At 35.8% G+C, this 15,920-nt stretch overlaps 1 protein-coding gene across 1 annotated transcript; it reads left to right on the top strand.

Moving 5' to 3' along the window:
• Window positions 1–5,506: 5,506 nt before the first annotated feature.
• LOC133194093 (serine/arginine repetitive matrix protein 2-like) lies at window positions 5,507–13,387 on the top strand. Its single transcript, XM_061330060.1, has 9 exons — window positions 5,507–5,659; window positions 6,588–6,799; window positions 7,279–7,478; window positions 7,623–7,822; window positions 7,932–10,987; window positions 11,201–11,334; window positions 12,375–12,440; window positions 12,708–12,780; window positions 12,909–13,387. The coding sequence occupies exons 1-8, from the start codon at window positions 5,566–5,568 to the stop codon at window positions 12,745–12,747; spliced, it is 4,002 nt and encodes a 1,333-aa protein (XP_061186044.1). The 5' UTR covers window positions 5,507–5,565; the 3' UTR covers window positions 12,748–12,780; window positions 12,909–13,387.
• The last annotated feature ends 2,533 nt before the right edge of the window (window positions 13,388–15,920 follow it).

Below are 15,920 nucleotides of genomic sequence, written 5' to 3'. Positions count from 1 at the left end.
ATTAGAATCTTAAAACCCAAACTTCTGAATAATAGGATACATTTCTGGGAAGTATCGAATAGAATATTTATAGATGTATCGACCCACCCCCCCCCGCATCAGTAATTGATGTTTTGTGACATCCCTATCCACCACATAATTAATAAGAAGGATCATACATGGAAGCTTTAAAAAAAGATATTTTAGTACTACTCAACAACATTGAACTCTTTACATGGATTACCATGGGTAATGTCAAATGAAGATTCTGGGTTTTTTTTAAGCCAAGAGAACATTAAACTTTATTAATATACAATCATGTCATGTGTTTTGCAGTTCCTTGTGTATTGTTTAAATTAGTTTTTCTCGTGTGATTTTGGACTTTATACACTATTATAATCCACCATAGGTTCCAAATGGCTGAATAAATTTTCTGTTCTATATTTTTAAAAGTACTTTATAAAATAAAATTTTATCCGTTAAAGCGTATCCACATGTATAAATGGAACATGTGTTTGATGTGGTAGTTTGAGCTTCAGACATGTCCAAAGATTTTTCTTTTGATGGTGAGCTTCACAAAACTGAAATGTAACACTTAAAAAAATGATAAATCTTTTGAGAAAAAAAATCACAACAACAAAAATGAGACACAGGCCTCCACCTGCAAATGTATATAGGAACAAGCAAGTAATCAAAGACAAGAATGAATGAATGAATGAATGAATGAATAAATAAATAAATAAACAAATAAGAATAATTTTTTTTTAATTAAATGCATACTCCTTCCCCCCTTCTTGAGTTCATACCAGAATTCAGTAGTCAGAGCTTTTCATGCTTTTCACCATGTCTAAAACCTTTTTTTAAATGTATTTTTCATTATAGGAAAATTATACTATGTCACCAAAAAAAACCCTTATATTTCTAGTCTGTGTATTAAAAATAATAATGTTGAAGACATTCGTAATTAATAAATTTTATTAACAAATAAATTAGAGTTGTTTCTTTTCCCTAAAGTCTGGTGAAAGGGGCCACAGAAAGATCCGCCCCTCCATAGTGCGTAGTACGCAGTCTAGACAGTGACGTCACTGGAATTCGCTATACTGAGTTGTTTTTTTTTTTTGTTTCACCATAATATAGTAAGGTTTATTTAAAAGTATATAAATCTTTTTAAAAAGAGAGTACGCATATGAAATATCAGTTATTACAGATTGTTAAAAATGCAACAGTTTCCGCTGATTCATCAATGAACGACGCATGACGTCACATGTCAGGTCTATGACGATATTGAGTGCAAGTTAGTTGAAAACGAAAGTAACAAGGATGTGTACCATAAGGGTGTTTTTGATTATTAGAATTGATAAAACTTCATTAACGCAGGATTGGAATTAAAATTACGATTCTCCAGCATCTCGTTTATGCGGGAATTTGTCGCGAGATTCAAGATGGAAAAGACTATGGACGCCATATTGGCGACAAGGTTCTCAGTTCCATAGGTATTGTAATAAAATTATAGTTTACAAAAGAATTCAATATATTTTACATACATACGTGTTACCTATAGGGAGAGCTTCGCTCTCACGGGCCCTTCGGGCCCGTGAGAGGGCTCCGCCCTCTATAAACCAAGACCCAAGTGATATTGAACTAAGAAAAGATTATTAAAAAATGAATTACAGTAAAAAATTTAAATGTCTAGAAATATATCATGGGAAGTTACAGAGCTCTATCAGTCATTCGGACTGATGACTTAATGTGTTCTACCAGTCCGAAGCAAATCCTATCAGTCCAAATAAATTCTAGTATAATTCATGATGCAATTCAAAAGAATATGATATTGGTTAGGACTGGTCTTCCAGAAAGTACACTTTAAATTGACGAATTTCACATTCGTAAGAGTTATCTCCCGTTGTCGGCGTAACGCTAATTTTTCTCACTATAACCTTTGTAACTTACCTGTAAATATTTTCAACCTTTAAAAGCTATCAGACAATTTTGATGCATTCCTATATCAGTCTAGACGAACTCCAAAAACAGGGTTTCTGGAAGTAAGAAATTGAGACTGAAAAAGACTCTGAAAATAGAGTTTGCGCACAAGCACAAAAAAATGGCGATATTTCGGCAAAAATGATAGGTCTACAAAAACTGTCTGTGCAAAGTTTTGGAAAGTATGGCAATATTATTCCAGTACTCAGAAATGCTTAATAAAGGACTTCAGAAGAGATGGTATTTGTTAGATTTTTGAATTTATTTCACAGGCACTTGTTTCTGTAATAAATTTTCTACCCATAGTATAATAATAACACAAGGTATCCAACTCCGAATTACACGGAGTACCCCCCTCACTCAGAATCGCACTCATTTACAGTATCAGAGGACAGGCACTGGCAAACTCTTTATACCTATGTCTTCTACGATAATTTATCTACACAACCATGTATGGCATGCATGTCTTTATTTTCTTTTATCTCTGTAAACAGCATCAAAACTCTGCTCGGCGAGTGGAAAAGTCGAATTCAACCGTGAAATGGTATGTGCTAATCCCGGGCAAAGATTTTGATTGGCTGAAAATCTGTTTCTAAAATTACATCAGAAAAATATTGTAGTGTTTTTTTTATGGAAAATGAGAGGTAAACAAATTTTATTTATTCACTGCAATATTTAAACACTGGGATTGAATTTTCAAACCCACTCATTTTTTAATTTTGCTCTCTGCCCGGGATTAGAACGAAAATCCATCGTTTGTTTACATCGGACACCATTTTGCCGCAATGCGTGATGGAGCCAAAGACTTCGTTTTTCGGAGTTCACACCATTTTTGGAGTTCGTCTAGACTGTATATTGCTATAGAAAGGGTAAAAAGTAAAAAACATAACAAACATATTCATATAGATTTCATTTGTAAGACATTGCCCCATAAAGTTGGTAAAGGTATAGAGGAAAAACAGTGTCTTATGCCTGTTGACCCCAGATTGACCTCGCAAAGGGAAATAACTTTTTATAAATGTGAAAATCGTCTATTACTGCAGAACATCAATGCCAACCTAGATAACTGGACCTTGAAAGTACTAAGACAGTGTGTAAATAATTCTGCAGATGGTATCAACACCCATTATGAGGCATTTCAATAGTTCAGAGTACAATTAATTAGAATAATCTTAACCGAGTCTCGAGACAAGCCCACATCACAGCGAAAATACGTCACACATATCGATAGTTGCAATGGAATTCGCTTCAAAACGAGTTTGAAGAATACAAAAGGAGTTCCACTGAAAATAAATTACTCATAACAAATCTTTGTGAACTTGTATATATATGTCTTTTATCCTAAAAAATAAGCCATAAAAAGACAAAAATTCAACTCATTTTCTCAGCATTTTTTCTCCCTTTGAATTTACATGCCATGTTGACATTTGGAATTCTCTAGATTATTCATAGTAGTGTAGATTAGAATTATCTGCCCATTTATTTTGCTACATTGCCAGAAAGTAACTCACTAAAGGCTTTTGAGATTATGAAGAAAAGACAAAACTTTATGGGTACAACGAAAACTAAAAAAAAAAAAAAAAAACAATGGATTGTTAATGCAGAAAATGATTGGTCATTTGGACCGGTGAGATAGTGAATTGCATTGGACATTTCAATTTTCTATCGATTTTGCCCTTAGGACTGATGGTTTTCGGAAACTCTGAAAATATCATGACGATTGTATAAATAACTAATTATCATGTAAATGTATTTTCATGTAAATACCTATAATGATTCTTGATCTTTAATTTCTACATCGTGAATATAGAAATTGTAAACATTTATATGACAACAGATGAATTTAGCTTATAAATCAATAATTTATGTTTTCTTTGTTTCTTCCTCTTTTTAGCTCACCTGAGCCGAAGGCTCAAGTGAGCTTTTCTGATCAAAATTTGTCCGTTGTCTGTCGGCGGCGGCGTCGTTGTTGTCGTAAACTTTTTTCATTTTCATCTTCTTCTCCAGAACTACTAGGCCAATTTCAATCAAACTTGGCACAAAGTATCCTTGGGTGAAGGGGTTTCAAGTTTGTTCAAATGAAGGGCCACGCCCTCCTCTAAGGGGAGATAATTACGAAATAGCAAAAAATTAATGGCATTATTGAAAAATCTTCTTCTCAAGAACCAGTGGGCCAGGAAAGATGAAACTCAAGTGGAATTATTGTCAGGTAGTGTAGATTAAGTTTGTTCAAATCATGACCCCCGGGGATAAGGTGGGGCCACAATGGACGATCAAAGTTTTACATAGGAATATATAGGAAAAATCTTCAAAAATCTTCTTCTCAAGAACAGCAAAGCTATGATTGGTCATATTTATTTGGAAGCATCCTCAGGTGGTGTAGATTCAAGTTTGTACAAATCATGACCCCCGGGGGTAGGGTGGGGCCACAATGAACGATCAATGTTTTACATAGGAATATATAGGAAAAATCTCCAAAAATCTTCTTCTCAAGAACAGCAAAGCTATGATTGGTCATATTTATATGGAAGCATCCTCAGGTGGTGTAGATTCAAGTTTGTTCAAATCATGACCCCTGGGGGTAGGGTGGGGCCAAAATGGACGATCAATGTTTAACATAGGTGTACATAGGAAAAATCTTCAAAAATCTTCTTCTCAAGAACAGCAAAGCTATGATTGGTCATATTTATTTGGAAGCATCCTCAGGTGGTGTAGATTCAAGTTTGTACAAATCATGACCCCCGGGGGTAGGGTGGGGCCACATTGGACGATCAAAGTTTTACATTGGAATATATAGGAAAAATCTTTAAAAATCTTCTTTTCAAGAACAGCAAAGCTATGATTGGTCATAATTATGTGGAAGCATCCTCAGGTGGTATAGATTCAAGTTTGTTCAAATCATGACCCCCAGGGGAAGGGTGGGGCCAAAATGGACGATCAATGTTTAACATAGGTGTACATAGGAAAAATCTTCAAAAGTCTTCTTCTCAAGAACAGCAAAGCTATGATTGGTCATATTTATGTGGAAGCATCCTCAGGTAGTGTAGATTCAAGTTTGTTCAAATTATGACCCTCGGGGGTAGGGTGGGGCCACAATGGACGATCAAATTTTTACATAGGAATATATAGGAAAAATCTTCAAAAATCTTCTTCTCAAGAACAGCAAAGCTATGATTGGTCATATTTATGTGGAAGGATCCTCAGGTGGTGTAGATTCAAGTTTGTTCAAATCATGACCCCCGGGGGTAGGGTGGGGCAACAATGTATGATCAAAGTTTTACATAGGAATATATAGGAAAAATCTTTAAAAAATCTCAAGAACAGCAAAGCCACGGTTTGTCATATTTATACGGAAGCATCCTCAGATAGTGTAGATTCAAGTTTGTTCAAATCATGACCCCCCTCCCCCCCACTCCCTTTTTAGGGGTAGGTTGGGACCACTTATTCATTTATGCTTTTCAATACTAAACTGATTTTTCCTTTTTTCCTAGCCACAGTGCTCAGGTGAGCGATCTGGCCCTTGGGCCTCTTGTTTTTCTTTAGGAGATGGAGAATTTGGATGTTTCCAATATTGCTAGTGTGAAAAAGCGAAAACGAGGCTTGAAAATGATGAAAAAGAAAACACCACTGTTAGATTTGGATACATCTGTACGCAGGAAGAGACTTAATACTTCCCTCACCAAAAAGCTAAATCTTAGCAGTAAGTATACCAAAAAAAAAAAAAGATGCAATAATTTAAGTAAAAGATGACATCATATAACATCAATTTCAGTTGTTATTTCTGAGACCCATCTTATTCACATACTGCATTATCTGGAATTAATTCATTTGTATGTTAAAAAGAAAAAAATATAACTTCCTTGTAATCTAGATGGTAATTCAGGGCTCTAACACCCTTTTTTGGATGGGGGCAAGGCAATTAAAATTAAAAAATTGGCAACCTTTTGAGAAAATCATACATTTATAGTTATTATCATTCCAATAAGAGTGTGTCACTCAGTTAACTTGATCAAGTGTGCTAAACTTTTCACATGACTTCATTGATTGGCTGTTTAGTATCACAAATGCATACTTCTTTGCCTATAAAAAACAAACCCCTCAAATCCCACCAAGATTTTGACCAGTCACATTGAACATGTTGAATGCATAATTGTTTGAAATGTATATGTACTATGTAGAAAACAGAAACGTGGTCAGTCAATTTTTTTTTTTTTTTAACCAGTGTTATCTCTTCTCAGACAACAAAACGATGATATCAACTGATTCTTACTTTTTTCCTACTCTTGAATTAAATATATCTCATTTCAACTTTATATAATGTTATTCCAAACAACTTTATAAAATGGTAATTCAGAAAATACCTATCTAATTTATCTAAAAAACATCGAAATAGCATGCATGAAAAGGGGCATAACTCAGTTTCCTTTTTCAACTTGGAAAAATAGAAAATTGAGTCATTATCCCTTTTTAATGTGTCAGTAAAATTGATCACTGCGCAGTGTTGGACCTGATGCAAAAGTGCCTGAGAAACTACAGATTAAATTTTTTTAGTAATGATCAATCTTGACTCAGAGGTTTTATTCAATTATCCATACTAAATTTCGTATGAAATCCATGTTTCCTTTCAGTAAATTCTGTACAGAAGCAGTCATTGAGAGCCAATAATCGGGCCCTGGCAGTGAATCTGGAGAGGGCCAAACAGGAACTCCGGACGGCTCTAGAAGTGAATCATGAACTTCGCAAGGAACTCCAGGAAAGAGAGATGAGGATTGTCATGCTCGAGCGAGTGTCTGGACTGAAAAACGAGGAGATCGAGGAGGAGGTGCTTAGAAGAGTAGAGGTTCTTACTTTTATTTTAAAGTTTTGATTAACTTTTTTTATGTTTATTGAGTATCGAATAATATAGGAGTACAGAATGTAAAGAGAGATAAAATCTGCTTCTGAGGAAAAACAAATCATCTGAAAATGAAAAAAAATAAGAGATTTTCTAGTTTTCAATTCTTGGACATATGGGCTTAGCATCTTTTTCCATTGACCCACTTATTTCGTATACTACTTGATAGTTTAGGAAATTCATGTACAGTCAAACCTCTTTATATTGAAATTAAAATATGTAAAGAAAATGTTTATGGGACTTCCAACTTACATTGACATATCCATGGTATTCAACATATCGAATTTCAAGATACCAAAGTTCAACTGTTTTCATTTTATTGAACTACCATCTTGTGCAGATTCTCAAAATTAATTGAGGGGTGTACGAGGGGAAGTTTAAATTGAATAATAATCATGATAAAGATTTACATGTTATATTTCTAGCAAAATCACGAGACTTTGAGGGGTATTCTGACAGCGATGGGAGAGAACCTGTTTGCGGTCAGCCATAACCTGAGCGAGGCTCTTCATCATTGTGTCCAGTCGTCCAGACGGTCAACCATTGGATCCAGGAAGACTTCCTCTGTTGGCAACTCCTCTAATGCGGATTTGGAAGTTGATGTCAATGGCCCTGCATATCAGAGGTAAATGTAAAAAAAAAAAAATTACAGACAGTGTTTTACTTGTTCATGGTGTGAACTGATATTTACATTTTTTTTGTAAAATTGTTACCTCTTTCATAAATGTTGTAATGAGAATGCTGAATGTTTCTGGATGTCTTCTTTCAGATCTATTTATGCACAGACCAAGGGATCCTCATTATCTCTCCCTAAGGAAGCCTTACCCACATCAGAAGGGGGCCCTGCCCAGTCCCTCCCCATGTTCCCCATCAGTTCACACGACATGAGTGTGATTGCTGAACAGACAATGAGTCTGGAGGACGTGGAGCCGCTTACTGATTTAGACTCAGCTCTCCTTAACATTAGTGGTATAAAAAAAATCTAAACATATTTAATTGGAGAGTTGATATTACATTGCATTTCCTTTGCTTTGTGTTGAGTTGTAGTGACGGTTCCTGATTTTTTTTTTTTTTTCAGATGACTTAGAAGTAGAATCGGGAAAATCTCAGAACAGTGAAAAAGAAGATAAAACTAAGTCACACGTGTCTAAACTCCCTCAACGTGTGCCAAGGAAGGAGAGAGCTGTAGGAATAACAAAGGAGCCATCAAACACAGATAATACAGATGGTGGAAAGGATGTAGAAGTTATGGCTGAAAAAGAGAAGAAGAAGATCAAGGAAAATGGAAAAGAAAAATCTAGGACATCAAAGGACATCAAAGGTGGAAGCTCTTTAGAGAAGAAAGTGAAGTATAAGGATAAAATGGATAGAAGAGGAACATTTGTGGTGGCTGATATTGGAGATTTAAATTCTGAAATGAATTCCTGTCCACCTGCAGAGAATGAAACAGAGAATTCTGATGATAGAAGGAAGACTTTTGTCAAACCTCAGAGTTTATTGCCAGAGGAGCCCAAAGACAGGAGGGAGACATTTGTGGTTCCTCCGAATTCATCAGAGAGTTCAGAGAACCCTGAGCCAATGGAAGAGGATGATCACACCAGGTACTTCAATACAGATATGGAGATGACTGAGGTGTATAACTTTACACAACAGATCTCAACTGACTCCATCAATAACAGCAACGAAACCTCAGTTTCTAAAAGCGATGACAACAATGGCAGCAAAAAGGGAGAGAAAAATTCACAGAAAGAGAGTAAAATCAGAGTGGAAGATGAAAACGATAACAAAGATGTAGAGAATTCAAAGAAAGCCTCAGAGAAGAAAGCAGCAGAGACTGTTGGGAAGTCCAATGTGGCGGCTTTAAAGAGTAAACTGGAAAAGATGAAATCCAATGAGCACTCAAAATCAACTAAAACATCTAAACGTGATAAAGATGAAAGCGTGGAAAAAACAGCAGAAAAGAAAGAATCTGAGGAACCTGGAAAGAAAGACGGTGAAGCCACTGGAAAATCAGTTGTTGAAATGAGAGTATCCAAGCCTGGCAATTTTGAGTACCGTGCTTCAAGAAAAATGGACGATGGAACACGACAGCCTGTTCCCGAGAAACCTGTGTCCAGAGCCAGATCAAAAGGGAAAGTGAAACTAAGTAAGGCTACCAGTGAAGTTATCTCAACCATCACCAAGACACCAGGCAAACCGAAAAACGTGTTTGACTTTGGGGACAGAACTCCAACTGTTACACTAGATGTTAAATCCTTGTACAGTGACCCCAACGAAGAAAAAGAAGTTAAAGAAAAAGAGGTTGAAAAGACATCTAATTCGAAAAAAGGCCATCATGAAAAAGAATCGAAAGATGACAGTAAAAAGGTTAAAAGTAATAAGGATGAGGACAAGAAGGTGAAAACAAATAAACCAGTAAAAGAGCCCAAGCTTCTGCCAGATAACCCAGTATATTATGTACCAATGGCCAAAGGGTCACCAGCTGTAGACAGGGAACCAGTCAGGCAATCCAGAAGGTCAAGGTCAAGACCCCGAACCTATAAAGAAGCATCCTCTGATGAAGAAGAGGAGGAGGAAGAAGATACAGAAGTCAAGTCAAAAACTAAAAGACAAGGAAGGTCAAAATCCAGAAAAAGGTATAGCAGTGGAGAAGAGGAGCAGATAGGAAGGAGGACAAGGTCACAGAGTAGGGGAAGAGGAAGAGAGAAAAAAGGAGAAAAGAGGGAGGAAGACAGCGACTATGAATCGTCAGCAGCTAGTGAGCAAATTAGATCTAGAGGCAGATCAAGGAAACGAAGGGATAGTAATTCAGAAGAGAAGGTCAAGGTCAGTAAAGAGAGAACAAGCAGGTCAAGGACAAGGAAATCTGTGGTACAGGAGAAGGAAAATACTGATAAAGCTGAGCAGGAGGAACCAAATGGAGGGAAGGGTGAGGATGCAGAGGAGGTAAAAATTGTTAGGAAAACAAGAAGTAGGTCAAGGGCTCGGTCAATGAAAGAAAAAGTGGAAGAAATGGGGCATCAAGACAAGGTGTGTCAAGATAAATTGTCAGAAACTGAGGTTAATGAAATTGATTTGGACATACAACCAAATTCTTGTGCAGGTGAAATATCAAATGATGAAACATCCCAGAAATCAAGTAAATCATTTTTAGAGTCGTTGAGGAAGTCATCTGGATCAAAGGAGAAGGGAGAAGTAGAGCAGACAAAGAGCTTTCTGGCATCTCTGGCTGGAAGTAAGGAACAGGAGAGAACATCAAGGAAATCAGACAGGCAGGAAGAGGTTCTGGTGTCTGTCAGCTCTGACGAAGACACAGCAAGGGAGGTTGTGCCAGAGGGACAGGGATTGTCTGTAAATGAGTCCTTGGTTGAGGTTAATTCTGACAGTAGAGAAGAAATGTCTTCATCTTCTGCTTCAGCAAAGATGAGGACAAAGAGAAAACATGAAGAAGTAGATGAAGACAATGGAAGACTCAAGGAAAAGAAGGGAAAAGAAAGCAATAAAATGGAAGAGAAGAAAGCAAGAGATGGAGCAGAATTGAAAACTGTTAGTTCGAAAACTGAAGCAAAGAAGACAAGTGAGGGGAGCCAAGAAGATACGTCAAGAAAACATAGAGAAAATAAAGACAAAACTACAACCTCGGAATCAGTGTCTCCCATCTCTGCTGTAAGTGTTGAGGATCGATTATCCCACTTTGTACGAGAACGAGGTCACACCAAGCCCACAGTTGTGGATGATAACGATGACATTACTTTTTCTGATTTTGATAAACTCTATAAACATGTTTCGGCCAAAAGAGCAACAGAGAGCAGTAGTGGTGTTAAAGTAAATAACCAGGAAGGGGCTGCAAAAGGTGAGAAAAAAGAGAATGATGTGGCAAAAATAAGTCACAAGAGCCCTCTCTTGAAAACACCAGAGATGCCAAGGAGGAAAAGTCAGAAGTCAGCAGTGAAATCCAAGTCTAAGAAAAGCTCAAAGAAGAAATCACAAGACAACCAAAGTGCCAAAAAATCAAAGTGTCATCAACAATCAGAGACAACACCAAAGAGCCTAGGCTCAGAAAAATCGAAGAGTCATCAAGGATCAGAAAAAACACAAAATAACCATGGCATGGAGAAAGAAAATACTGCTGAGGTAAGTAAAGTGTAGATTTCCATGTCAGTTATTTGTATTTCAGAAATATCTTTAAACTTTTCATGAGTATTATACACCGTTAATATCAAAAAGTGAGAATATGATTTGAACTGACTGGACCAGCTTTATTAAAATTTATTTCTGAGATGCTTTTCTTACACAGATGTGTTTAAAAGTTTTGTAAAAAGGATTTTTCTGAATTTACTTTTGTAGAATGTGAGCAGTAGTAAGGAGAAGCTAGCACTGCTGAAAAAGAGGCTGACAGAGATCGGGCACCGAAAACCCTCCATTGATCCACTGTCTGATATTCAACTGGCTCAGTCTCTACCCTCCTCACCCAATTCTGAGTAAGTCACACTGTCTGATATTCAACTGGACCAGTCTCTACCCTCCTCACTCTATTCTGAGTAAGTCACACTGTCTGATTTTCAACTGGCTCAGTCTCTACCCTCCTCAACCAATTCTGAGTAAGTCACACTGTCTGATATTCAACTGGACCAGTCTCTACCCTTCTCACTCAATTCTGAGTAAGTCACACTGTCTGATATTCAACTGGCCCAATCTCTACCCTCCTCACTCTATTCTGAGTAAGTCACACTGTCTGATTTTCAACTGGCTCAGTCTCTACCCTCCTCAACCAATTCTGAGTAAGTCACACTGTCTGATATTCAACTGGACCAGTCTCTACCCTCCTCACTCAATTCTGAGTAAGTCACACTGTCTGATATTCAACTGGCCCAATCTCTACCCTTCTCACTCAATTCTGAGTAAGTCACACTGTCTGATATTCAACTGGACCAGTCTCTACCCTCCTCACTCAATTCTGAGTAAGTCACACTGTCTGATTTTCAACTGGCTCAGTCTCTACCCTCCTCACTTAATTCTGAGTAAGTCACCCTGTCTGATATTCAACTGGCTCAGTCTCTACCCTCCTCACTTAATTCTGAGTAAGTCACCCTGTCTGATATTCAACTCGCCCAGTCTCTACCCTCCTCACTTATCACACTGTCTGATATTCAACTGGCCCAATCTCTACCCTCCTCACTTAATTCTGAGTAAGTTGAGTTGTGATGGACAAAATGACACAGTGCTGACAGTAGATTCCAATAAAGTTTTATAAAATGACCTACACTAAGCAAGAAACATTATTTTAGGCTGCAACTGTTGGTTAATAAGAAAAGAATTCGGTGGTTAAGAAAAGATCATTTTTGTCCTGTTAAAGAATCTTTTTACATTAAGCTCTGTGTGTTACATCTGCCGGCAAATGTTAATATTTTAAAATGAGCTCAATATTTTTTGAAGTTGATAAAACATGAGTATGAATATCGTAGGAGAGAGAATATTTAACACAATCATATTTCAGACTGATACATTTGTGTATTTACAGAGAGCCAGATAAAAAGCGACCCAGGCGAGGGGGACCAGTGTCTTATAAAGAAAAACCTCTTAATAGGTCAGTATTGTAATTATTAAAGGAAAACTCACAGAGCACTGTAGCCCTTTTCACAAAAACAAGAAAGTGAAGTAAATGAGCACTTCACTGCTGTTTCAACCTCTGTATATTGGGTACATGCAAGTGTAGGTCGCAGGTAAAATGTTTTACTGGAAAATATGACTTTTGTAAAACCATGTGATGTTTAATTTCTCTTGGCAGTATATGTACCCATTTATCAAACCATAAGTATAGTTTTTCTTCATCATTCTTCCATTCTCCTTGCAGTAAGATACGAAGAGGCGATGCATTCTTTGACAGAAGCTAAAGTTAGTTTTACCTGGGATACAAGTTAAGACAGGTATATATATGTACATCTAAACAAAATGAGTCATTAGCAGAACACTACATATAATGTCCTATAAACTGTGTTTATTAGTTATTTTTCAATTATTGTTGTATAGTAAGAAGTGTTATTATTCATTTAAGATGAATGCAGTTGTAGCAGAGCAGGTCTTGCCAGAGTCAAAGAAGACTGAACACGGTACAACTCATTTCCTTCAATATCCAGAGAATGAAGGAGTTACTTCCCTTAGATGTAGTGCCAGCGCCTTTATAAAATCGTGAAAGTTGAAGGATATAATCTGAGTATATACAATTTTTACAACAAAAAAACCATGAATATACCGTAAGATATAAGGTACATTCTGCATGCAATGTTTAATTTGTGATGATTAATGTTTACTAGCAGGGATTTTTTTTTCTATTGTACAGGGGCTCCCATATGATTGTGTAAATGTGAATTATGTTTATTTTATGTTTAACACAAAAGAAAGTTAACATGATGCAGTTGTAGTACATAGACTTCATTTCCAAGTACTTCTAAATCTTTCAAGATTTCCTTTCATCTCTTCTCACTATGATGCTTTTTTTAATCTTTCCAATGTTTTATCATTATTACATGTATCTTTTGTATGTTATGCTGTGGAATTGAAGCCATTTTATATTGCATTGTAATCTCATTCAAATTATGTCTGAAAATTTTGTATTCCTACAAAATGTATAAAAACAGAATTTGTCATATGCATTTAGTGCTAAGATTTATTTTTAGTGAAATAGATTTTCAAGTTAGAAAGTTACAAAGATGATTACATGTTTATCGTGTGGTCCTACTTGACCAGAGAAATGCTAGGTCATAGGTTCTAAGACTAAAGTTAATTTTTTTTTCTTTGGTCTGCTAAACATTGTTTTGTATGATTTTAGGATGACAACTTGGTCATTTAACATTTTAATTTTTAAAAAAATGTTTTAAAGAGAGATTGTCAGCGATCCTATCTGGTAGTCTGAACTTGTTTTAATCAACTGACTTTTCACTGAGAAACCTTGCATATGGTAATGTCAGTATTAAAAAAATCATTGCAGTTTTGTTTAATTATTACTTTATTTTTCTTATCATGATGAAAATTTGCAAATAAAACTGATAAAAGAAGTCAATATACACTGTATATTGTGTTATTTTTCAAAAATGAATTTTCAGTGTCCTGGGCATGGTATTTGGATCCAAAAGCATGATAAAACAACATTACCCAAACCTGACCATAAAAACTTGCTGTTTTAAAATATTGTTTTTATCCTACATGGATTATAAATTATCTTATTGAATTATGTTTATTCAGGAAGTTGTAAGACGGAAATCAATTGATATTTATAATACTCTCGTGAGCAATAAAACATGCTTATATTGAAGATCTATATTCCCTAGATCCAATTTCTGTGTTCAAGGTTACATATGTGTAAGAAGGAACTTCATATTTGTAATGAAGTTCTGAATATTTCTAAAAAAAATTTCAAGTAAAAATTTTGTACACTTCACAAAATTATATTTGACAGATATTGCTCTGAACAAGTGATTGGTTGGTTGATTTCAAGGGCATTGGCATAACTACAATTTCTTTCAAATCCATATTTTTCGCAGTGGAGAAAAAAATACAGTATTGTAAGTTTATAAACCAAATAATTGTTTATGTCCTGAAAGTGCACCATGAACTTAAGGTCGTATTGGCAAGTTTTAGGTCACTAGTGCAAGACCCAAAAATGTTAAATTTGTGTTTAATCCAAAACATTTTAACAGAAGACAGTTGGAATCGATACCTTACAAAATAATTACATCAGGGAGTGTCAAGATATTTGTTGAAACAGCAGAAAAAACTCTGCCCCTACTTGTCACAGATTGCTGCTGATTTTCAAGCATGCTACAACCTTGACTTGACTCAAGAGCATTTGGGCAAATAAGTTCATAGTCACTGGAAGATAAATAGCTTCTTTCTGTCCAGGTCATCTCTTTGTAATCAAGAAACACTGGGAGCTCTACTTGACAGGAAGATTGTGTATGACCAGTTGGTTTGACAGGGCTCTCAACAATGACATATTGGTTACGAACTTCAGGTTCACTAGTAGTAAAGTTAGACAGGTACATTGGAAGTGCATTTAAAAAATGATGTTTTTACCTGAAAATGAATTATGAACCTGAATCACAGATATCTACAAAGGGTCAAGGTTACTTAAGAGAAGAAATTGACCCATTGACCCAATCAAGTTAAAAAAAAAATCCCCAGGTTTTTAACTTTAGGACCTTTTGACATTGGAACATGGGAAGTTGAGATGCACTGAACCAAATTAAAACTTTTGACCTTGACCCATATCATAAATCAAGGTCAAATGAAACAATAACATCTAGATCACAAATTGAGAATCCCTTGACATAGGACTTCAAACTTGAGGCATGGTAAGATGATATTAATCTGGGATCCATCACAAAATTTTTGACCTTGAACAGTCATAATAAAATAATATCCACTTTAGGACCCCGTGACATTAGGACTTTAAACTTTGAACTTGAAAACTTTATAATATACTGTTTAATACATGTAGTTACCTTGAGCATTATGCAATATAGATGACATGAATTAGACTTGTCACTGTTATTGCCCACAATATACTCTTGCATGTAGATGTATTTAGGAAAATCTTACTTTGAAGGGGAGATAAGTTTGTGTTAGTTTCTTTTTTACCCACTAGTTATACACAGTTGCACATTTTAGGTGTAGTTTGCTATCTCAATCATGATGTCTCAATTTTTTTACTTCTTTATCAAAGAAAAAATTACAGTGAAAAATCTGTAAGCTCTTGACTTGAATCAAACTCTTCCGACTCTACAAAAAGTGATTTTTACACTCAATATGCAGAATTTGGAACACTTACACATATAATAAATTGAAGATTAAGGCTTAAATTGGACAAAATTGACAGAATTTTGCAAGACAATTTCTGTAACATATGCAAGGTATCAAATAATCATCCCAAAGCACAACCAAAGAGAAGTCTAGAAATCTAATTTACAAAGGGCCATGGGTCTATAATTAGAGGGTGCAATGCCTTGAAACTCTCAGACTTTCTGTAGTTCTGTGCTAATATTAACAGTCTAATGTCATTCATCCTAAC

The sequence above is a fragment of the Saccostrea echinata genome, unplaced genomic scaffold, assembly GCF_033153115.1.
Source record: "Saccostrea echinata isolate AGI-Se365-2 ecotype Australia unplaced genomic scaffold, CSIRO_AGI_Sech_v1 ptg000028l, whole genome shotgun sequence".
Classification (NCBI taxonomy): Eukaryota; Metazoa; Mollusca; class Bivalvia; order Ostreida; family Ostreidae; genus Saccostrea; species Saccostrea echinata.
Note: the sequence above shows the minus strand (reverse complement) of the source record. Positions and strands in the feature narration are given on the sequence as shown.

Excerpts from the sequence above, each read along its gene's own strand:
- LOC133194093 (XM_061330060.1), top strand. The coding sequence starts at position 5,566 with ATGATGAAAAAGAAAACACCACTGTTAGATTTGGATACATCTGTACGC. Across the intron at positions 7,823-7,931 it reads AGCTCTCCTTAACATTAGTG|ATGACTTAGAAGTAGAATCG; the intron begins GTATAAAAAAAA and ends TTTTTTTTTCAG. Across the intron at positions 12,441-12,707 it reads AAAGAAAAACCTCTTAATAG|TAAGATACGAAGAGGCGATG; the intron begins GTCAGTATTGTA and ends TTCTCCTTGCAG.